This window comes from Harpia harpyja, chromosome 1, assembly GCF_026419915.1.
Source record: "Harpia harpyja isolate bHarHar1 chromosome 1, bHarHar1 primary haplotype, whole genome shotgun sequence".
Taxonomy (NCBI): domain Eukaryota; kingdom Metazoa; phylum Chordata; class Aves; order Accipitriformes; family Accipitridae; genus Harpia; species Harpia harpyja.
The window spans coordinates 2,803,959-2,827,219 of record NC_068940.1 but is presented as its reverse complement, the minus strand read 5'-3'; the positions used below and the strand labels follow the sequence as shown (position 1 = coordinate 2,827,219).

The 23,261-nt window shown below is 40.3% G+C and overlaps 1 protein-coding gene across 1 annotated transcript in view; it reads right to left on the bottom strand.

The window, feature by feature from the left end:
- Positions 1-211: 211 nt before the first annotated feature.
- Positions 212-23,261, bottom strand: part of LOC128146850 (collagen alpha-1(XV) chain-like) — a 163,419-nt gene continuing 140,369 nt past the window's right edge. Inside the window, exons 33-43 of the mRNA XM_052798747.1 lie at positions 21,375-21,464; positions 17,659-17,708; positions 15,749-15,859; positions 14,182-14,326; positions 9,846-9,910; positions 7,960-8,088; positions 7,737-7,796; positions 6,310-6,369; positions 5,182-5,367; positions 3,891-4,006; positions 212-3,556 (exon numbers count right to left, since the gene is read on the bottom strand). Of these exons, the coding sequence (XP_052654707.1) occupies positions 3,340-3,556; positions 3,891-4,006; positions 5,182-5,367; positions 6,310-6,369; positions 7,737-7,796; positions 7,960-8,088; positions 9,846-9,910; positions 14,182-14,326; positions 15,749-15,859; positions 17,659-17,708; positions 21,375-21,464 (1,229 nt within the window). The 3' untranslated portion in view covers positions 212-3,339. The remainder of the gene's footprint in view (positions 3,557-3,890; positions 4,007-5,181; positions 5,368-6,309; positions 6,370-7,736; positions 7,797-7,959; positions 8,089-9,845; positions 9,911-14,181; positions 14,327-15,748; positions 15,860-17,658; positions 17,709-21,374; positions 21,465-23,261) is intronic.

Below are 23,261 nucleotides of genomic sequence, written 5' to 3'. Positions count from 1 at the left end.
GAGTGGTATATTCAAAGTCAATTTTTAATTCATGTGCCAATTTACCTTTATAACAAAAAATTCTTTTCACTTAGAAAGAATCTGTAGTGAGCATTCAACTATGTATTCCTGCACTTTGCACCATCCCCAAGGTATCCATGGTAAATAAATAAATCTCTCCAGTAACAATTCAATATTCCTTTTTCAAATGGTTATTAACTTTTCCTAGACCTTACTGGTTTTTTTCTGGTTGGTTTTTTCTTCTTTTTTTTTTTTTTTTTTTACTTTTTAAATTTCAGGTTAAGCACCAGGTTAATTAAAATTAAATTGTAATTATTTTTAATGGAGACCTGATTCTTTTGCAGAAGTGCAAACCCCTCTGTGGATTCTTCTTGATTTAAAGGAACCTTCTGTTGTTATAGCTTGCACCTACAATTCATATAAAGACAAATCTATCAGCTTGATTTCTAGAAGTACTCATTCCAATAGCTGAAATGGATCTGCTGTATTTTATTCATCAACCAGCCCTGGAGTTCTGATGGCTTGTAAGATTTTCATCTCTTCTGTATTTGCCGTGTATTACCATCTTCCTTTTAAAGTGTATCAAAGCTTCAAAATAAATGGATGTTTTCAACCAAAGCCTTCCCCTTAAAGATGGAAGAATCTTACTTGACTGATACTCTGATTTCATTCATTCAGACTGCTACATTGGTTTCTAGTGCAGTTAACTCTTTTCAGCCTTGCTCTGGTGCTCGTTTTGGTGATTCGTTTGCTTTATACACAGTTCCTTACCTGAATTAGCACATGTTCTTCCTCAAGTGCACCTGACCTTTGTGTTGGAATCATGCTGAAAAAAGTATTCTGCTTTGACAGGGAAAGCTAATTTATTTTTAAGGACTGGGCTATTTTTTTCTCTGTCATATCCTCGATGAGTATTACTGTTCCTCTTCAGTTATACGGGGGAGCACAAAAAGCCTCCCTGGCTCTGATTAAAATGACAAAAAGTGTTTTTTCCAGGGAAAACCTCATCTTTCTAACAGCTCTCTCAGGCCATTCTCTGGTAAGCGAGCTCCCTTGCTGCCGTGAGCACAGCGTGTGAACTCAGCCCCCCAGCAGCCCAGACGATGCATGGTTCGTGCTCTGTATTAAGTTGAAGAAGGGTGCGCAAGAAATTCCTGTAGCCTGCAGATTAATGTTAGAGGTGGGAAGCAACTACTGAGAGTTCTTTAACACCTCATTGATGGTGCTTAACCATTTCAGTTCCCTGCTAAGCTCTAGCAGCTATTCTGGATACGTAGAGGCGTTAGCCCTGTGAAAGGATTGGCACAAACAGAATTCTGGACACATTTTCACTGGGCCCGACTTCAACGCTAGTTCAGTATCTTCTAAAAACTGCATGTTTGGTTTTTTTTTTTTAGTCTGGTCTCCTCCCCCTTCACACAGCTGTTCTGTGTGATCCCATCTCCCTCCCAACTCTTGTCGCTGCAGTTGTAGGCAAAGAAACAGCCAGCTCCCCGGCCGCTGGCTCTAGCTCCAGAGCAGAAGAGCGAGAACTGAGGGTGATGACTGGGTGATGACTGGCTGCAAGCGTAAACCTCGCCGGCCACAGCTTGGCCGAGCTGAGGGCCTGCCAACTATTGAAGGATTAAAGGTAGATGGTTCCTCCTGGAAGCACGTAAAAGCACTTTATTTCCCCCCCCTTGATCCTTCTGTGACTCAGAGTGAAACCCTGCCGTACATAGACAACTCTTCCAACTGTGTGAACTGAAGGAACTTGGCATTTTGCAAGAGCGCTCAGCATTTTAGGGAAATGGACTATAAATGAGTGCAGGGAATTGTTATGCATACATTTTAAATGTAATATAAAAAAAAAAACCAACCTGGTTTTGCCTCATTACCATGTTGTAATAATGGAGTCATGACTTTTCCAAGAAAAAAAGAAGATATGATTCAGCTGACCCTGGGAATAAGCTTTTATAGTAAATTGGAAAAATAAAGCTGGATTTCACAATATTATGTTATATAATTATATCAGTTTAGTATAGTAAGTGTGATTTGCTTTTGTCTTTTGAAGGCAGCTGTCTAGTAATATAATACTCTGTCAGCGAATGAACATGTATTTCCAACACAGACTCTAGATTAAATCTTAAAAAATGATAATGTGGAGTTTGACCTCCATAGTTACTGCCTGATAAAATAAAAGTAAATATGTTGTTTAAAGTATGCAGTAGACAAATATATAGGCAAAAGACTTCAGATATTACGGTGATAGTGTTTGCGAAGAATATTAGCATTTACTGATCATTCCTATCATTGCTGCTGTTATTTTATATTAACAATTCTTTAATTATGTGAATGCCAGAAGGGTAAATTCACAAATAGGAAAATCACTTTACATATAACTTAGTGGGACAACAATGTCTAGAACCTATTTTAAAGAAACCATGACAGACATCGTTCATTCAGCAGTCTGCCACAACAGGAAATGACTTCCTCTAATACGCAATGAAATAAATAAAGCTCAGATGGTTCGTTTGTCTGCATTTACTTTGCACAGTTCTACCAGTAAAACAGGATGTTTTCTATTAACATTGCTCCAGGTTTCCTGGTAACAATAGCACCAAAATAAGGACCAGATTTTGTCTAGGTGAAATTCACTCCTCCTGCATAAAGCCCTATGCCTAGAATCTGCAAAGAAAAAAGCTGAAGTAAGATGTGGAAGCTGCTAAATTTACGTGTAAGCACCAGGCTGCGATCTGTACAAGCTTACAGGAGTTAGGTACTCAGCTTCCACTGAAACTCCGAGGAGGTGAGCACCTGTGTTCTTAAAGCTTTTTTGAAAATTCCAGCCCTGTAAGATGTAACAGCCTCCCATTATTTGCTCAGGGACAGTATGTGTATATATATATTTATATATGAATAGTGCCTTGGGTATTCAAAATCTATGCAAATGAAAAGAAGAGCATAGAGCATGCAGCTTCTCAGCTGTGAAGAAGCAGCAGCCTTGCTGAGCCGTACTGCCTATGAGACAGGCTTACTGGATCTTCCTCATCGACCACACTTGACTTGTGCCCTTAAGTGATCTTCAGCTCAGCCAGAAAGACAAGGGGCTGCGAGTCAATTGTTGGCAAACTTTGAACCGTGTGGGGTTCAAGTGGAAGGAAGGGCTTTAAGTCAGCCGCATGTGCACTGGATGGTCCACCTAACTGGAATGCGGTTTGTGTTGAGGTATGTTTTCCTTGGCTATTTTTCCTGAAATGTGCAATTAAAAAAAATACAATATTTACATCATTACAAATGAAATTTCAGTGTCAGCTTTTCCTGTCATAAAATGGAGTATTCCTATGTGCAGCAGGTGAACTATTTTCCTTGGGGATCAGATACAAAACTGTTTTCAATGCAGAGAACAATAAACTGATTACTACAGCTATATACTTTCTGATCGAGAAGTTTCCCCGTCTTCAGCGGTGATGCTTGTCCCATAGCTCCCATATCAGCTGTGTGCCAGGCTTCACAGTAGTTGCTAACCAGTCGGATCCCATTTGCAGTTGAACCATGCCATATTACTTTTTGAGGCCTGAAAGGTAATGTTAAGAAGTTATTTCCTGAAAAAGTCTCTTTTTTGCTTTATTCAACTGCACACCTGTATGTGTGGTGGTGACCTGTATTTCTGCTTTCCTTCTGCTTGAAGCAAACTAGTGGGTAGGGAAAGATGAAGATAGAAAGGAGAGGAAGAAAAGGAGAACACAACCTGGTATCCCATTCATAGGCTATCAGAAATGGAAAAGAAAGATGGCATAAGGAAAGGAAGACATTTTTATCACATTTCTAGTAGCCCAAGATACTGCTACTTGTACTATCTGGTAAAAATAAATATCATGTAAAACTTATAAATGGTAATGTAAACTCACCAAGATGGATCGGTCATGATGTTCCTCCCATCAAAGGAGTATATTGGAACGTGAATGTTGAATTGTCCACCATTTCCATTAAATATAGATTCCCAGTTGTTGAAAAGTATTTCTCCCTGTTAAAATTTCAAAGCCGCTTTTACAAACAAAACAAACCCCAAATCCACGTGACTTTTATAGACTTATCTATACATCTAAAACCTTATCTGCATTGAAGAACACTTAGGATTTCAGCTTTCACATCAGTTTCTGCATGATGCTCCTGAACAAACTTTTCTCATCTATCATCTCTAATAGCAATCTGATCCATGCCTTTGCCTCACAGTTGCATCTCTGTTCTATTGTTACTCTATCCAGCTTGATCACCTCCATTTCCACTGTCCTTTTCCTCCTAACTGTCTAAGGGGTCGTTTGAAAAATTGCTTCTAACTACTGTAGCTATAGAGAAAATACAGAGATAATTTGTATCGGAACTTGTTGAGGTCACAATTTTGTGAAAAGCGTTGCAAATGTTCAAGGCAAAAGCTTTGCATCAGGCTACCGCTCGACCTGCTTTTGAATTTTGCCAGTCAAAGTTGAAACAATATTGTCTTTACAAATTTGTCTCCAAGGCTCTGTGTTTGCATGCACTTCAGAGTAGCATCCGTTCAGCATGTTCCAAGCATCACGTGTTATTCCTGTAGGTTTCTTTGGCCGTTTGTTCTGGGAGCCAGCCAATGCTACAGAGACATGGTTTGTTTTCCTCAGTTTTAGAGTGTGTCTGTTTATGTGAGACCGCAAAATGACTCATGCTCCAGTCCTCTCAGTTTCATTGGGGTAAATCCAGCACCACTCCCAAGCACAGAATTTGCCTTTATCTTTAGAAATGAGAAAAATAGGCATTTTAGCCTACTATGCTCTGTGATCATACTACAAGGTAGAACACAATAGCTATCTTTGAGAAATGAGGATGCACTTTCCCTGCTGATATAAACAATATCCAGAAAGCCAAACATCGTACTGTCAGCAGTCTGCTCAAAGTAGGCTTATTCTCATAGCTTTATTTCTACCATTACCCTTAGGATATTGAAAAAAGCAACCCTTGAAAAGGCAAAGGAAATGTGAGACCGTCTGTAACTTTCTACTTTATCGCTACTTCTTTGGTTCTTGAACCTGACTCCAAAATACGAAGCAAAGCTGCTGCTTTACAAAATGCAGTTTGGGTTGAAACTTTCTGCTTTTGCCATTTTCCAAGATTTTGGGGCACCTACAGCCTATCCTAATATAACAAGTACTAAGCACTCATTTTTACCTTAAGATTGACTATTGGTAAATGGTATCGGTCTGTTTTTCTGACAACTGTGGCCAAATCTTGCAAATGTGATGAGAGGAAGGCTCTATAGGTGGATGTCAAACCTGCTAGTTGGGCTTGTTGAAAACACTGAAAATCTGCTCGCATGTCACCAGAAAATGGCAAGTTTAAAGCCACCAGATGCAGCTGGAGAAAAAAGGAAGAAAAGCCACCGTTTTTTTTAAAGTTTATTATACTAGGAAGACATATATTGGAAACAAACTAGACCCCCCTCCTCCTGACAGCACAAGAACTAGTACCTTCCATACCAGGTAGGAAAGTTATTTGCTGCCCTAACATTACATTTCTTAAAGCTAGGAGACCCATAGCAGAAATACCTATTTTTCTTTGAACATTAAGGAAGCCATGAAGATTATATACTCCTAAAAAATAAAATTCTTTTAAAAGTAGCTAATATTTTTCAGCAGAAGTCTTGGAGTTATCACACAAACAAAATCCCAAATCTTACAAGCATGGAAATAAGTAGTAAGAAGTGACCATATACCATTTAAAAATTCACTGTTATCAAATACAAGAAGTAGCATGCTTAAGGCAAACAGTACAGATGCAAGAACTAACCTGCATTTTTTATTTTTTGGGGGTTTTTTTGGGTTTGGGTTTTTTTTTTTTTAGATATAACTCAGTTACCTTGCTTTGTCTAAAAATTTTAAAGTATTTTAAATGAAGGGTTAGATTCTAAAATGTCTATCTAAAGCAAGAAACGCCATGAAGACAGAAAATATTCTAATGAATATTTTAATGATTTAATTGTAACAGTATGGTTAACTTAAAAACTACTGTGTGTTGTAGGTACAATCACTACGTGAAGAGGTATTCCTAACTCAGAAGCACGATTTTTTTTTTTTATTTCATTGAGATAGGAAAGGGGCTAGGATGATGAAAATCGATCTGGAGGAAAAAATTTAAAATTGTCTCTGAGATGTCTAAACCAGTTCAAGAAGTGTAATTGTAAATTTCTAAAGTAATATCTGTGAATTTGAAGAGGAGATATCACAAGTCTCCCTCAAGATGCAAACTGTCATGTTTCAAGCCACAGCTATGCAGTTGCAATAGAGATCTCATACTTACTGCTGGTTTTCCATTGTTCATATTTGATACTGGAGTCAGTGCTGGAAGAGACTGAAATCCCTGTTATTTTAACACATGCAAACAGATATGTTAAACATGTTACTCAGATCAGAATTTTAGACACTCAGTAATTTTCTAAATAAAGCAAACATTAAACACTGGAGAACCTGAAACCGTCCTGCCTCTGAAAAATAAACCCAACCCATGCAGCCAGAATACTTTATCTATATATCATCAATTTAGTGTGTCACATAAATGTGTGTTTGAAAGCTGTCCTGGCCAGAGTTGCTTTGCTAGACCCATTCCCAGTGCTCTGCCAGAGCTGGTGTCCGTGCCGGATCACACCTGCAGTCCTGCATGGAAGCAGCCTGCTCTTGGCCAGAGCAGAAGACCAGTTCAGGAAAATTAAAACTGAAAGGGTGAGGAGGATGTGGAAACAGAAAATGTAGTCGGTGGGAATATTTCTCTAGGCCTTGGTAATTCTGTTTCCTAAGCAATTGGCATGTAGAGACCAGAAGGTCGATGATCTTCAGAGCTGTTTCAAGAACAGCAGTTTTCTTCTCTAGTTACAGTAAGTATGAGTAACAAGCCGCTGACTGTACTGGTTGGGAAACTCGTGTGGTGTCAGCTGGAGGCTGCAGACAATTTCTTATAACATGAGGACTAGACATTTTCCCAGTGTGCTAAGTGCACTTCTCTCTGACCTACTCTAACTTTTTTTTATTTCTTTCTGGCCATCTTCCTTCTCGCTGCTTCTTCCGAGCACTCTCTTGCCCCTTCATTATCTCAGCAGTCAGATCAATTAACCTGTCATCGATGAGACTGTTCTCTATCCCCTTTGCCACTTCTTGGTTTTCATCCTATGATTTTTTGGGACAGACAGCATGGTCACATGCAGGTTGGTACAGTAACTTGCAGAATGGTGTCAGGTACAAACTAACAATTGAGGCTTTAGAATAGACCCTCGGGCATGCTGTCAGATAAGCTACATGCAGGTGATGATGATATTCCCTGAATACAGGACTATAATCTTTTAAAGAAAACCTGCTTTTCAGAAACACTTTTCTGAGTTTCCTTGAAAGGGACCAGAGCTTGATATGACTGACTTCAGTGTCACGGAACAGAATACTGTTGGCTTTGGTGTTTTTTTTTTTTTTTTTTTTTCTAGACAGCCTGCTTGGTTCTGCTTTTTGTAGATGCTGCTTTGTCTCTGTAGCGTTTGGAGTCTCAGAAGATAATGGAAACAGATGACTGGCTGGCGCAAACCAATTTGCAAGCTTATGTAGTGGTAGGATGCTTATTTTGAACTGACAAGTCTCAGTGGAAAATCATGTTGTGGAGTGATCTGCCTGCAACTTCTGCCAAATGTATTGCCCATTTTTGCACATCTAGACTCAGTTTTTCACAGTCCAATATTTTGTACTTACATGGCTCGATATGGCTGGAGGAGGAAGGCTGTCAGCAGGGATAGGAATTAGCTCACCAAGCTGAAAGAACGCAAAAGGAAAAGCAAACAAAACCATATCACCAGGAGCTTCTGAACTAAAAAAAGGCATCTTTGCACCCATACTTCTCCACCCCTGTAAAAAAGATCTGCAACTCCCTTTTGAGTAAGGGAGTTGGAAAGGATTAGATGCAGTGGAATAGTACCTGCAATTTTCTCCATCCATTTCGAACACGGATAAAAACCTCACTGGTTTCACTCAGATAGATTAGCGTACCTTCTACTACAAAATGAACTTTTTCCAACATACCCTCAATGTTTTGGAATGTCGTAACCTGTCAAGTAGGAAAATAAAACACGCTTCATCAGACGCACAAACCATTTTGCAAGTTAAGTTGTTAAATTGAAGTCTCATTTGAACACATAAATGTCAAGGCTTCTTCTGCAGGAAATGCTCATAAAGTCAGTTTTACATCATTTCATACAAAAAGCTTCCATAATATAAATATCTTGCTACTTTGGCATAGCGGCATCATCATTCTCTGGATTGTAGCAGAACTACACCAATAGTTAATTTTGCAGAGTGAAAATCATTGCATCTCTACGTTGTAGAGTTTAGCATATTAGATCAAAATGGCAGAGTTCAGAAGAGATTTGATAAGGCTTATAAATATCACACACAATTCTAGATACGTTTGCTTCTGTTAGATTTTTCTTAATGTTGTTGTGATCTCTTTTCTTTAAGGGTGTTTTCTTCCATCCCTTTAATTTTGTTTCCAGATGCCGCTAGTTTACACAGCAAGTAGTTTTCAATTTCTCTTTTATAGATCAACACGAGGCTTAAATTAATGTCTTTCAGATACAGACGTTGCACCTATTACCTCTGTCTTTGTCACCTGAAGACAGGAACACAGTCCTCTCTAAGACGGTTGCTTCTACAATCTGTTTGATAATTGCAATTAGTGTAAAATCAGGGGCAGGTTTCTTGAGAGTGTATTTCTGGACACTTGAGTGTCATTTCTTTCTCATTTCTTCAGTGTCAGAAGGCATATTAATGCTTTCTGAATCATGCAGACCCTACTATAGATTTGCATATTGTTTTTTAATGCTGATTTTGACCTAAGTGGGCTTGGATCTCCTACCTAAGATGGTAGCTCCCAGCCTGTAACTACAGTCCTCTACCTTGGGGCACCAGTCTTTGAACATTTGTTTCTCCCCTGATCTGTAATCATTGTGAGGTCCTGAATTTCTATGAGAAAAGGCACTTAGCAGAGGTACGACACTATGGTGGGAAGGCATTAAGAAACTTACACTCAGATTCTTGCTAGTTCATTTGATATGAGGTAGATGATCTGAAAGTCTGCTTGTTTATTAGTGCATTCTCAAATGATTGCCAAACATATCCAGCGAATTTGCTTTTCTACCATAATGTGAGAATATGGAAAAGGAAAAAATTGCAATGAACCCCCTCTGTTAGCTTGAATTATTTTTTTTTTTTAGAAACTACAAATATTTAATTTAGAAATTAGCAAGACAGAAGTCTTAGCTGTCATTTTTACTGCGTGGATATCTGGGATACAATTCTGATTTGATTCATGCAGTAAGGAAAGGAAACAATTAAATTTGTATGTATTCTCTGGCACAGCAATTTTTGGATTTTCTAGGGAAATCTACAGTTTTCTTCTTAGAATCAAATGACCTATATTACTGGGTTTTAAACTGTTTTTTTCATGGAAACTGGGCATTCAGTAGTTATTCTAATATCTCAGCATGTTAAGTTGCCACACTCTTTCAGAGACATTGCTTTGAACATGGACTATGCAGCTTGCCGTTATTTTAGCATGCCATCAACCTTTGCATTTGTTTGAATAGGCTGTTACTAATAAGGCAATGGACAGACTTCTCCTCTCATCACTTTTCCCAGCTTATATGGATTCCCTGCTGAAAAATTATGAGGTTCAGAAAACCAGAAAACAGTCTAATGAACAAAAGCACAGGACAGAGCTTTCCCTCCTCTCCCAGTGCTACCAATGACCACCAAAAGATTTGAAGCAAGGTTTCAATGGCAAACCTCCTTATTTTGCTGTCTTACCAGATTCCTGGTTGCAGGTGGCCCTGGCTCTCCAGGAGGACCTGGTGGCCCAGGCATTGCGGCTGCTAAAATAAAACAAGCACACAATACATGTTGAAGGTCATCTTTTTTGAGAGAAAAGGTGAGTGACATAAAGAAAGGACTTAGTGCTGGCGTCCAGGAATAGTGGGAGCTTTAAATAGCCATAGGCCTCCCAGAGTCAAGTTCTGAATAGCTGTGTTCAAGCCAACTACAGAAAATGCATTCTAAGGATTTTTTTTAAAAGCAATGGTGAGACGTAGTCTCTTCTCTGTTATTTGGGAAGTTAAGGTCAACAGATTGCAATCTGTTGTAGATACTCTGCAAATAAAGAACCAGATTCACTTAAATTGACCAGAATGCTCTTCTGCTAGCTGCTAATGGTGTGCATATGGAAGAGGAAGAACTTTTAGCTCCTGCCCATATAGGCTTTGAGACGGTCATTGTATCTTTTGCTCTAGAAGTAAACAAAATGAACTTTTCCTTAGATAAAAAATTCACAAGGGTAAGCTCAGCTTATGTTTCAAAGCAGCAGAGAATTCTCCAGTGGTATAACTTGAATTTCTAAGACTGCGGTCCACAACTTCTAGTACCTAGTACCTGTCTCTACTCCAAAACTGAATTTCTTCATCTTGTGCTGAAAGTCCCTGTTTTCTGGAGTAAAAACTCCTTTACTTTAAGGAAGGAAAGAAGGAAAGATATGGAAGACTGAAAGCAAGCATCTCATGCAAATGCATATCGTGATAATGGAACTCTGAAGCTGTTCAGAAGAAAGAGCTTCTACACACGGATCCTGCTGAGCATCATGGTGTGTTCCAGCAGGGCTCTGTAGCTGAGATCTGGGCAGATCTTGTATTAACTGTTAACCATAAGTAGAAACTCATTCTGTAGAGGAAAAGAGAGATGCAAAGTGGGGGGAACAAAAGAGGTCCAGGGGTATCCGGGAGAGTACACTAGTATACTGCTGGGAGGGAATATAGAAGGAAGAAATCTGATTAGGAACAATAAGGCATGATGAGAGGTAGTGTGACCTGGAAGAAAGAGGTCTGATAGTTGGTGGATAGTTGTCAAACTACCTAAGCATGGGGAAGCCTAGCATGTCCTAGCCTGCTGGTGAATCTGCAGTATGAAACATGCACAAAGAACTGCAAGGTTCAGCTCCTAACCACTCCCCAAGTCCTACCTTGCTGGGCACTTGAAAATGGTGTTCAGCTGCTGTTAGCTATGCAAATAGTGGTATAATCCCAAGCATGGACAGAATTGCTCTTCAAAAGTGAAGCAGAAATGGAGGAATGTAGGAATATTCTCTGAAACCACCCTTTGGAGAGATTTTGATGAGCACATCTGGTAGCCCTCCCCACAATAACCAAAGTCCGCTCATCCACAGCTTACTGGATACAGGAACTAAATGGACTGAAGGAGAGGAACAGAAGATAAGCTAGAGGAGCATATCTTCTGCCTTCATGATTTTCAAAGGAATCAGGATCACAGTGACCCTCAGTGAAAGTGGAGCTATAGATTCTCTGCCACCCCCGCAAATACGTTCAGTGAAGAAAAAGTATTGACTATCTTCTCTTTTATTTTATCTTTCCACTCTGAAGAAGTTTGATAGTCTGAATAAAGGATTGTAAGATACATTTTTAAAATATAGTTTGAACCATTGAAGAGTCAGTAAAGGCTAACCCTGAGAGCACCACTGCATTCCAGAGCTTGCATTTTACTGATCTGTAACTCTTCAATTAGGAGGCTGCATGTGTGTTCATAACGTTTAGTAAAATGAATATCCATCAGTGTGCTGCCTAAAGAAGCTTCTTACAAAGCAAAGAGGAAAATGTGTAGAAGAATGGTGAAGACTAATGGCAAAGAGGATAAGCGGAAGTATAGCGATGGAGTACTACTAATAATTTGTTTTGTCTGACTGGGTCTTTTAGCTAATATTCAGAAGTGATGAATATAAATTACACAGGAAAAGGCCTGAAAGCCTTTATGGACTTTATGGATGCTGAGGATCTGTCCATATTATGATCATCAGGGGCTAATTCAGGTACAGGCCTATGTTCCAACATTGAACATATTAGGGATTTCTTCTTTCTCAAATATTCTTCAGAGGATGAACACTTCTGATAGACACTCAATAATATTTACTGGATGACAGGTTGGAAGTCTCACCTTGTCCCTGGGCAACTGTATAAACCAGTCTGACCAGGTTCAAGAAATACCTGGAGAGAACAAATTGGAGATCGAGAGGCCTGCTCCCCAAACCAGCATACTGGAGACACAGGTCTTGTGGGGAAACAGACTGATCGTTAGTTCTCAGAAATGGACCTGCCCAAATTTTAGGCAGGACAGATCTGCATTATAGCCTCTCTATTCAGTTAACGATTCCCCTTCTGTTACTATGCCGTCTTCAGCTGAGATTAAGGAATGTTTTGCTCTGGTTTTACCTGGCTGAATTCCCATGCTGGTCACAGTTCCCAGAGGGAGGAATCAAGGGTTGCTCGCTCAGACAAACCTCTCGAGTAATGTCAGAGGAGCCCGGGACCCCATCCACCAGAACCTAGTCTAAGGGCTGGACGTTAACAGTATGAGGCTTGTCACTAGCAGACCTGTGACCCAAGAGGAGTCAAAAGCACAAATGTCTTGAACTGTGACACTTGGTTTATAGCCATGTATTGCCTTTGATGCAAGTTTGAGATAATCCACCTGAAGCTCCAGTGCCACCTTGTTAGCAAAGTTTGTCCCCTGATATGACCATTTGTGTCACATTTTACTCCTTTTCTAATCCAATAAGTTGAAAATTATTAAAGGCACAGTAACTAACCCTCCCAAAGTTTTGTTTCTATTCGGCGTTTGCATAACGACTAGTTTTTAGAAGCAGTTCTCCAGCAGTTTCATTCTAGACCTAAACTCTACTGTGGGTATGCCTTTATACAGAGAATCATAGAAACATAGAATCATTTAGGTTGGAAAAGACCTTTAAGATCATCAGGTCCAACTGTTAACCTGACACTGCCAAGTCCACCACTAAACCATGTCCCTAAGCGCCACATCTACATGTCTTTTAAATACCCCCAGGGATGGTGACTCAACCACTTCCCTGGGCAGCCTGTTCCAATGCCTGACAACCCTTTCTGTGAAGAAATATTTCCTCATATCCAATCTAAACCTCCCCTGGTGCAACTTAAGGCTGTTTCCTCTCATCCTATCGCTTGTTACTTGGGAGAAGAGACCGACCCCACCTCGCTACAACCTCCTTTCAGGTAGTTGTAGAGAGCGATCAGGTCTCCCCTCAGCCTCCTTTTCTCCAGACTAAACAGCCCCAGATCCCTCAGCTGCTCCTCATCAGACTTGTGCTCCAGGCCCCTCACCAGCTTGGTTGCCCTTCTCTGGACACGCTCCAGCCCCTCCAGGTCTTTCCTGCAGCGAGGGGCCCAAAACTGAACACAGTATTTGTGGTGCGGCTTCAGCAGTGCCAAGTGCAGAGGGATGATCACTTCTCTAGTCCTGCTGGCCACGCTATTTCTGATACAGGCCACGTTGCTATTGGCCTTCTTGGCCACCTGGGCACACTGCCGACTCATATTCAGCCGGCTGTCAACCAACACCCCCAGGTCTTTTTCTGCCGGGCAGCTTTCCAGCCAATCTTCCCCAAGCCTGTAGCGCTCCATGGGGTTGTGACCCAAGCGCAGGACCCGGCACTTGGCCTCATTGAACCTCATATTGGCCTCAGCCCATTGATCCAGCCTGTCCAGACTGTGCTGTGGAGCCTTCCTACCCTCCAGCAGATCAACATGTCCACCCAACTTGGTGTCAGCTGCAACCTTACTGAGGGTGCACTCGATCCCTGCATCCAGATCATTGATAAAGATATTAAACAGATCTGGCCCCAATACTGAGCCCTGAGGAACACCACTTGTGACTGGCTGCCAACTGGATTTAACTCCATTCACCACAAAGCATCTTGACCCACACTAACATCTTCCCAAATTTAGCCAACTGCTCAATTTGATAGATTTTGCAAAGCTCTCAAGGCAGCCTGTCTCTGTTATGTAGACTTCTTCCCAGCCACAGCAAGGTTTTTCATGCAATAGTGGTCCCATGGCACTAGTCGGTGAAAACTTTGCAGAGAAGTTGTCCCTTTTGTGCTCCCAGTTCCAACACACCCTGCAGGAGAAATGGGTAGAGGGCAGGAGGAAAGAGCGGAGCAACCGGAGTGGGTGGGCAGATGGAAGAACAGGGATGTAAAGGAAGCGGCAGTGCGTGGGCGCATGCCTATGCACTTGTGTATACAGTGGAAAGCAAAATCACACCCTCTCACCTGAGCCATATATTGCAGGGGGTCCTGGTGGGCCTGGTGGGCCAGGTGGGCCAGGAGGTCCAATTTTTCCATAACCTGGTAAGCCGGGCAGGCCAGGTAATCCCGGAGGTCCTCTGGGTCCAACAACTGAATCCCCTTTTGGTCCCTATCAGTGATAAAAAGTATTTCTTTGAATGTATCGGTTTCACTGCTGCAGGGCCTTCATCTCTGGTGGCAATGTTTTCTGTAGGTCTGCCACCAGACCACTGTTGAGACATGAATCTGTACGTAATTTTCTTCAAGGAGGCATGGATATTAATGGAAAATTAAAAATCTGACCACATACTAAACTAAATTAAAGAATTTAAGTTTCAGAAAGCTTTCTGAAGTTCTCGCACCTATTCCTGAGTAGCTGATATCTGCAAAATTCTCAACAGTACTCTCAAAGTCCTGGATCTCAACTCTGCTCATGCTGAGACTACTTGCTTTGATGTGCTTTTGATAAGAGTTTGTTGGAAGGTACATGGTGGAAAGGTTTAACATAAAGTGTGTCTAGGCAGGGTGTATGTCTCATGATGAATGTTATCTTCTCCCTCCTGTGACCAAATGTCAGCTCATATCTCTTGAGCTCGCCAGCTGCCAGTCTTCCAGATTAAAAAGGCTCCAACTCTCTACATTTCCAGTTTAGCAGTGTGTCCTCAGCCTGAAAGAGGAGGGCTCGTGCTCCCTCTGCTCAAACTGGCCTGCATACATGGAACAGTTTTTGGACCCTGGACTAGGAGAGCTCAGTCTCTGATGGATCTCAGTGGTGCCAACCATCTCCTTCCTGCCAGTAGAACAGTTTCTAAACAGGGAGATGGTTCTCAGCAACGTGGAATAGTGCCAGGGGGATTTTTGAAGGTGGGCTTGCTAACCTAATACTTCGTTTTCAGCTGTGACCCACCCATTCATGCTCCTTGGCACAGAGCATGACAACAGAGTAATGCAATGCACACATCTGTTGACAGATCTCAGGGATAAACTGGTTTCCAAAGGATTGGTGCATTTGATTCCAAAGCAGCTGTGGTGGCAACTACCAGAAGGTAAAACAACTAGGTAGAGATTAGACAGTGGCTGAATTTTATAGGAATGATCCGGATGGGTACACACTGGACTTTTTGTTCATGTTTTTGGATTACTGGAATAGAAAATTAGATTAATTATTTAGATGGCCAATAATATTCAAGTCAGCCTCTGTCTAACTTTATATAGCCTATTTTGGCCTTTATGGGGATATAAGTAGTAGTACTTATAGTGTATACTGCCTTGATTTGTAATGCTATTAATAGCATGAATCTACATACTGATGTATTGTATTAGACAGCTGAGCATAACATTGCATCAATTTTTCATAGCAAATTAATTGTGCACAGCAGTGAAGTGTCTGTGTTTACGCCTGGTGCAACTCTCTCATATTCACCTAATGGTTAGCATATGAGTTTTTATATAGTTCTTAGCATCACCTTGATGTTTGTCTCTTTTTAGTGCATTCTAAATTAAAGCAATGGGTACCCACAAACATTCCTATTCTACAACTTGTGTGACTTACAACCAGTCCTGGTCTTCCAGGTGGTCCAGGAGGTCCTGTCAGAAAAAACCCTCCATTTGGTTCTCCTTTTTCTCCTTTCGCACCAGTGACTCCGTTGTCTCCTTTTTCACCCTTTAAAGAGAATACATTTTAAAACATTGAGCTGAAGCGAGATCAGGACTCTATGCACTGATCTTTTAAAGCTACATGAAATCTCTGAGCTTAATAAAGAAAAGCATCTGCTTAAAATATTTTTGACATCACTTCCTTCTTCCGTGATAGGGAATGAAAAGGAATGCTTTCTCTATGGAGGCTGCAAGGCTCTCTCAGGACAGGGGCTGGAGGAGGTGGGGTTAGGTGGAGGCAGAGAAAATGCCTCTGTTGCTCTTTCCTGCTATTCTACCCAGCAAAACCTTGTTCTGTGCTGTAGCTGGAGGCAAAGAGAAAGTCGGAGGAAGCATAAATCCTGGCTTTCCGCTTTTCTCCATCACTAAGGAAAAAGCAAAGCAAGATTAACATGGAGTGGACAGGTATTTAAACATATGTGGCAAAGTGAAGATTACAGTGTATAGGTAGAGAGAGGAGGGAGGTGTGTGTACCAGGATAACAGAAGAGACACCACACAAAATTGCAGACACTTTGAACTGCATGTCTGCTCCTGTCCTTCACTGTTATCACTTAGTTTGGGGAACAGAGTGATAGGTAAGAAGAAGTGTTTAAATGGTAGGTCATTATCTCTCTGTGCAAAATGAGCCACAGCATTTGTAGGTTCCTCCTCTCATTATTTCCTTCTGTTTGTCTGCTCTTTTTTTCCTTCAACTTTTTTTGGTCTACTTTGTTTCCCCTTTCTGAGAAATAAACCTGTGAATAGAAGAGGCAAAGGGCAAAGCAATAATGGCAGGTAGCTGCAGAAAGCCAATAGAGATGGCTATGTATAGGTCCTCCTCTGACTTGTCTTCTTTTTTGTTTCCCAGTAAACAGGACTATAAAGCTTTCTGTATGGCATGCTATTTTGCAGAGATGAAGGACTAGATGAGAAATAAGTTCTTTGTTGCTAAACCTGTAAAGCTACAGACACTACTCTATAAAATCAAAGAAGCCGTATCAGCTCTGCCATGCATGCATGAGGCACTTTATGTCATAGGAATAACTTAGGTGCACTCAGCCAAGCAGAAACGAAATCTGAAAACCACAAGGCTCTAAGTGTCCTTCAAGGAAACTGACAGTACACTGCTTTTGGTGGCATCGTTAAATGATAACTTGATTCAATTTTTTCAGATCTACTGATAAAGAGCCTTGTTCACTTAAAAACATTTAAAATAATGTTGCATTGGTATTCATTTTTGTCACTTGAAGCAGTCAGGAGAATAATGGAAGAGAAAGAGAGACCAAACACATCAAGATACGGGTATACTTTCTTGTAAGAGATTCCAGGAACTGTAGTTTCCATCACTTTAACTTAGTTTAGTCAATGTGCTTAAAAGATAAATAGTATTACACAGAAGTGATTTCCCCCCCTGCCATGTGTTAATTGTTGCTAAATTTTTCTAGAAGCCCTTTAGGTAATGGATGTCTCTTACCTGAGCTGGCCTGGAAACAAAAGCATTCATTTATGGCAGATAATTTATACCAACTTATGTTAGGTAACAGTGAATTATGACTCACTTTAATACCACTGGGAAGGTAAAAAACCTTAGTAATAAAGTTTTTTCAAAAGTAATCTTTATATACTACTGACATCTGCTACCTCTATACTTGTAATAAACTTGTCTATGCAGCTGGAGTTTAAGAAATTAATATCATTTGTAATTGCTGATGCGCTTATCTGTTTTGTATATTTCACCATGCTGTACTGTTTTATGCTTAATTCATAGTGAAGTGCACTTTAAAAAAAGCTTAACAGAACTCAAACACAAATGGGATATAATTACCTTTATGCTATTAATAAAGTGGCTGAAATATGATGGAGGCAGAGGTGGACCTGAAAAATGAAGAAAATACAATAAAGTACAATAATTAACTGTAATTTTCTTTTTAAAAGCACTGCTTTGGATATTACTGGTTTAGGAGCTTAAAGGAAAAATATTTACAATAATAACATTAACCTTTAAATCTAACAGATATTTTTAGTTTGGTTTCCTAACAAAGCCAGGCTTACATGCCCTATCTTGTCTGTCACTCCTCCACCTTAATAACTTCTGAATCTGATTGTGAATTTCAGACGAATTTGAAAGCAAAGAAGGCTCAAAGATGAAAAATTCCCAGTTCTCTGAAGAAATGGCAGCTGGGCAGAGGGTGAAAGAGAAACATCCAAATTAATGCCTTTGATGGAAACCCAGGTAAAAGAAAAGCTTTCCATAAGTTTTGCCAGCAGTGGGGTGGCCAATCAGTAGTTGCGTTATCTTTCATGCAAGGGCAGTACCATAACTGACAAGAGAAAGAAACAGTGTTACTGCCATGCTACTGATCATAGAATAATTATTTGTTTCTTGACATTTTTCTGCAACAAAAGCCAGTAGCAGTATTAATGGTTATACCACCTGTGGTGTGTTGTCTGCAATGGTGGTCAGCCAAAGCTGTCAGGCTAGCACAAAAAGTCTAAAAAGCCTTCAGATAGTCTCTGTTTGGCATACGCTTGGAAAAAAGACTGTTTTACAGCTGCCCATAACAGCTCGATGCGTTTTCTTCAAATGTGTTCCGAGTAATTTTTCAGATCTTTGGGTCCAACCCTATGCCAGCCATAGGACTCAGGTCTCTGTGTGCTGTCTCAGGTACAATTAAGTCAAATAGAGATTTTATACATCTGCATTCTGGGACAGAAATGTATTCCTTCTATGGCAGCTATTTTGATTTTATTCCAACCCTGCCAATTATAGCTCACTGCAGTGATTTGCTTGATCCATGTGAGGGGGTGGGGAACAGCCAGGTGGAATGGAATGGTAGGTGTCCTTCTTGGATGTTGCTTGGCATTAGTCTCTACACTGGACAATATCTGAGGTCTTTCTAGGATAACCAGCAAGCAGACTACTCTTGGGCAAGTTACATGAGGAAAAGGGAGACCACCATTCAAAGTGGAAGTAAAAAATCTGAATCAGACATTTTCATTTCAGTTTGGTTTCAGATATTGCTGAAGTGGACTAACACCGCTTTGCATGTGCATAATCAATGGCAAAATCATGCCCTCCCAACAATCATAAAGTCACAGAACTTTGGTGACCTTTCTTTTAGAAAACGGGAAGCTACACTGCTTTCAGATCTGGGATCTGATCTAGAAATTAACTTAGCCTCTGGAGCAACAGAACTCACTTATTACCAGAGTCAATGCTTGCCCAGCGAGAAGCCATCTTGCTCCACCTCACTGATTTTCCTTTAGCTCCATTCCTTCCAGGATTCACAGAGAAAAGGGTGAAACTTCTTCTTCATACAGAAAAGAAGGTCTCAGGACAAACAAACAGGCCAAAGGGTGGATTTGGAGGAGTGTGAAAACTTGTCCATAATGCCAGGTTGGTCTTTTGGGGAATGACCCGCAGGAAGGAATGGGGTTGACTATGGTCAAGGGCCAGCACACTGCAATAAACACTGCATTTTCAATTAGATCTTCAGCCTTAGGCAATTGGGTGTGAGACTATGATATAGTGAAGTTTCCTCCTCTATTTCTAAATGTCTTTTGTTACAAGGCTCCAGACTGTGTTCCTCCAGCCAGAAACACTGGGGTTGTGCTGGAGCATTGCCCATGTGGTTGGAACACAGCACCTATGCTCTGGATACTTACTACGCCTCCCTCTATACAGAGTAGCTAAATAAAGTGTGGCCTGCCATTTACCCACTTTTTCTGTTGGCTTCATAGTTTTGCATGCTATCAATTAATAGAACCTCTTTATAAGGTTGGAGAGGAGACATTGTGTGAAAAGAAAAACTAAATCCACTGGTGGACAAGTAGCACAGTTCAGAAACCTTTTCTGATTGCTGGAACTCAACACATATTGTAGTGGAAGGAGCTTCAGCCATCTGTCCCTCAGAGAAGGTTTTGAAAAATTCCTGTACTTTAATCATATTCCACTACCCTGCAACTTATGGCTTGTGAATTTTCACTGTCAATGATTATGTGGATATCTGTGAGACCCAGAGAACTGGTTTGTATAAAAGAATATTTTAGCAACCACATCAACAAGCAAGAACCAAAAAGGAATATGTTTTAGAGCAGCAACGGAATTGGTCTTAGTCAACAGATTTTAACTTCACTAAATATTGAAGCTAGTCAATCTGTTTGGATTCAGTTGGCAAACAAATGAATAAATCTCTGTTATTTTATGAGAAAGGTGAATTCAGTTTTCAGTTTAACCAGAATTCTTGTGTTATTTTCACTGTCCTTCAGTAGCTGCAGTTTTACAACAAGATGATAAGCATAATCCTCTCATAATCCTCTCCTTCTGAAGCACCCAAAATCATCAGTTATAGGCAAAAATACTTGTAGGACATTAATTTTCATTAAATATGGAACCTGAGAAGGAACGGACATGTTTGTGGTGGATAAACCAGCACAGAAGAGAAGATTTTCTTTATTTCTGTTTAGGAATGCTTCTTCCTTCTTTTTTTTACAAGTTTATTGATGACTAGGAAGCACTAACCACTTATTTTAAGGCACTGGATATTAATCAAAATAAAAATTAATGAGGACAAGACAAGAAAATGGATTTTAATAGAACAGATGTCCTCTTAAAAATAACCAAAATATCATCTTCAGTCAACAGAAATGTGTCTTTGGAACAAAGACAGAAATATCCATATATATGTAGTTTTGTATTTATTATCAACACATAAGAGGACAAAGATTATAAATATGGTACAGCAACATTAATTTGATATACTGCTGCTTCTATTTCAAATGATTTCTGGCACTGACAAAAGCCTTACCTCAGTATATGAGATTTCAAAAAATGTATAGAAAAGGAAGAGTTTGTAATAGCTATCTTTTCAAATGGATGCTTGTTTCTGTAACTATTTTTGAATGTGTAAGAATTAGCAATGTGTATCAACTTTTTGATACAGAAAAGTAAATCTTTGGTAAGGAACATCTGTTATGATGTTCCTACCATCAGTGAATTGGTATTTTTAGTTCACACAGACTTTTCATGATTATCACAAATAAAGCATAGAATATTAAGAAGTTGGTTGACATGGAAATCATCTTGTTCCAGTTCCAGCTGGAAGTGGGACTGTCATCAAGAAGTGACTGCCTTGAACTCAGAATGCAGAGGTGTGTTACCCTGAGATGGGAAGCACTGGATTTTAGCCCAACTGGCTCAAAAAGACCGACAACAAAATGATGTCTCAGGAATTGAACATGATGTCCTTCTAAGATTTCAGAAAATCTCTGACCAGCCAGTTACATTTCAATATCTATTCTTGCACTTAACAATTTCATAATACTTACAAATGTGCCGTACAGATAGTTCTTTTCAGAAGACATTTTTGATAACGTTATGGGCTTTGTTGTTCTGTGTGTCGGTTCAGCAAGGAACCTAAGTGTACATCTTTAGGCAGGTAAGGCTGCCGGGGTAAGCATCAAAGTACTTTGTTGAATTGCTTTTTAAGTTAAACATGTATTCCTTTTCAGGATGTCAATGCCATATCAGATTTAGTGTACCTGGTGGTCCTGGAGCACCTCTGTCTCCCTTTTCTCCTTTTAAGTCCACTGAGCTGCGCAGCCCCCAGGAATCTCTGTTTGCTTTAGCACCTGCCATAAAAGCATCACAAATTCGTGAGAACTTGCAAACAGCAGAGACTATAGCAGTGACAATCAAACCACCCAAGGTGAGAGCAGACTTTTCCATACATGCGGGGCACGTGGCTCCAGTCCCTTGCTTGTCTCACTCTCCTCACGAACACTGAATGGCTGCCTCGTTGTCCTCTCTTATCAACCCCAACATGTGCAAGACAACCTCTCTCTTACAAGTCAATCTTTCACTCTCCCTTCCCCAACCACCTAGCCTAAGACCCTCTGAACAAACCTGTTCTCAGTGCAGTTGTGAATTTCACTGGGGCCAGTGTAGAAACAGTTCTTGAGTTATGCCTCTGCATTTGATACCACATCTTCTACTATCTCCAGACTCCAAAACAAACCAATAAATGATAATTTCTGCAGCTGTGAATGTCAAAAATGTTATCATTTATTGCTCCTTCATGTCATAAAAGCATTAATAATGAAGAAAATGTTCTCTGAGAACAGAAATGCTTTTAGCATAATTCTCCATCCAGGTGAGCTAAGGGTAGAATTGCACCCAAATACATCTGAATAAACCTATTTTTCCAGATATTATTCAACCTTCATGCTAACCTTACCCTATCACATAGCTGGGTAAAATGACCCCTGAGTATTTAGACTTCTTAGGTCTGATTTCTCTCTTTGTTCAGCCTGAGTAATTGCTAATATCTGTGCAAAATTCATGTAAAATAACATCATTCTGCCACAGTAACATCGTACAGCCACTTCCTTCAGGCAGAAATGCCTTTTCAAGTTTAAGGGGAGGTGGTCCGATTGTGAGTTATGAGCAGGAAGGGTACTGAAGTACAATGACAAGCAGATACAAGACACATCTCTTGAAGTAATTTTTAATGGTCCCCTGCCTGTGATATCTTCAGCCCCTGTGGTCTATGCTGGGAGTCAGTGGATCACTAAGAACACTGGCTCTTTTCTAACCTGATCTGATTACATTTGTGAATTTCACTGGGGCAAGCACAGAAACAATCTGTTGCTTGGGTACCTAGTCCATGCTCCATGACCTGGTGCCACTTCTAAATAAGATTTTATTGGTAAGAAATAAACAAAGACTTTATTGGTAAGAAAGCCTCAGTTTGAAAAATAGTTACAGCATTTTTCCTTCTTCTAGTTGTGCAGAATGGCTACAAATACAGAAGAATGAGATGGACTTCTTCCCTTTCAGAGCCCCATGTTACAACAGAAGTTTCCAGATAGTTCCTCTCCACCCTTCTCTTTCATCTTTTCAGCCATGAGAAGTGAAAGCTGGTCATACTCCCATGGATATCCCCGTGATCTGTCTGGTGACCCAGCCTCCAGCTGTGAGCCCGTGGTCAAATGCCTATTGACAGAGCAGTGGGGCCTCATTTTATGTTGCTGATTAAACTGTAAACTCTCCAGACTCCTTTGCAGAGTTATGGGAACAGTGTTTTAATTCCCAGGAACATGGGAACAGGGAAACAGGTTCAGGCTGTATGTTAGAGGCTGCACTACTGCTTTTTTCCACAAAATTACACTGAAAGTATAATAAATAGGCAGGAATAAATTTTTGTTATAAGTAGTTAAAGAAAAGGAGGAAGACCACTGACTTTATTTCCTCTGTGATCTTGGGAAAACCTCCTTCTCCATTGTGTACTGCTGGATCATAAGAAAACTGCCAGCTGCTCCCTGTGGATGCTCTGGGACTTTGTTTTAATGTCCTAACTTTTTTTCCAGTTTCAAGAAGCTCTGGAGGGGCAAAACTGTGACAGAACTTTCTGCTACCCTTGGAACTGA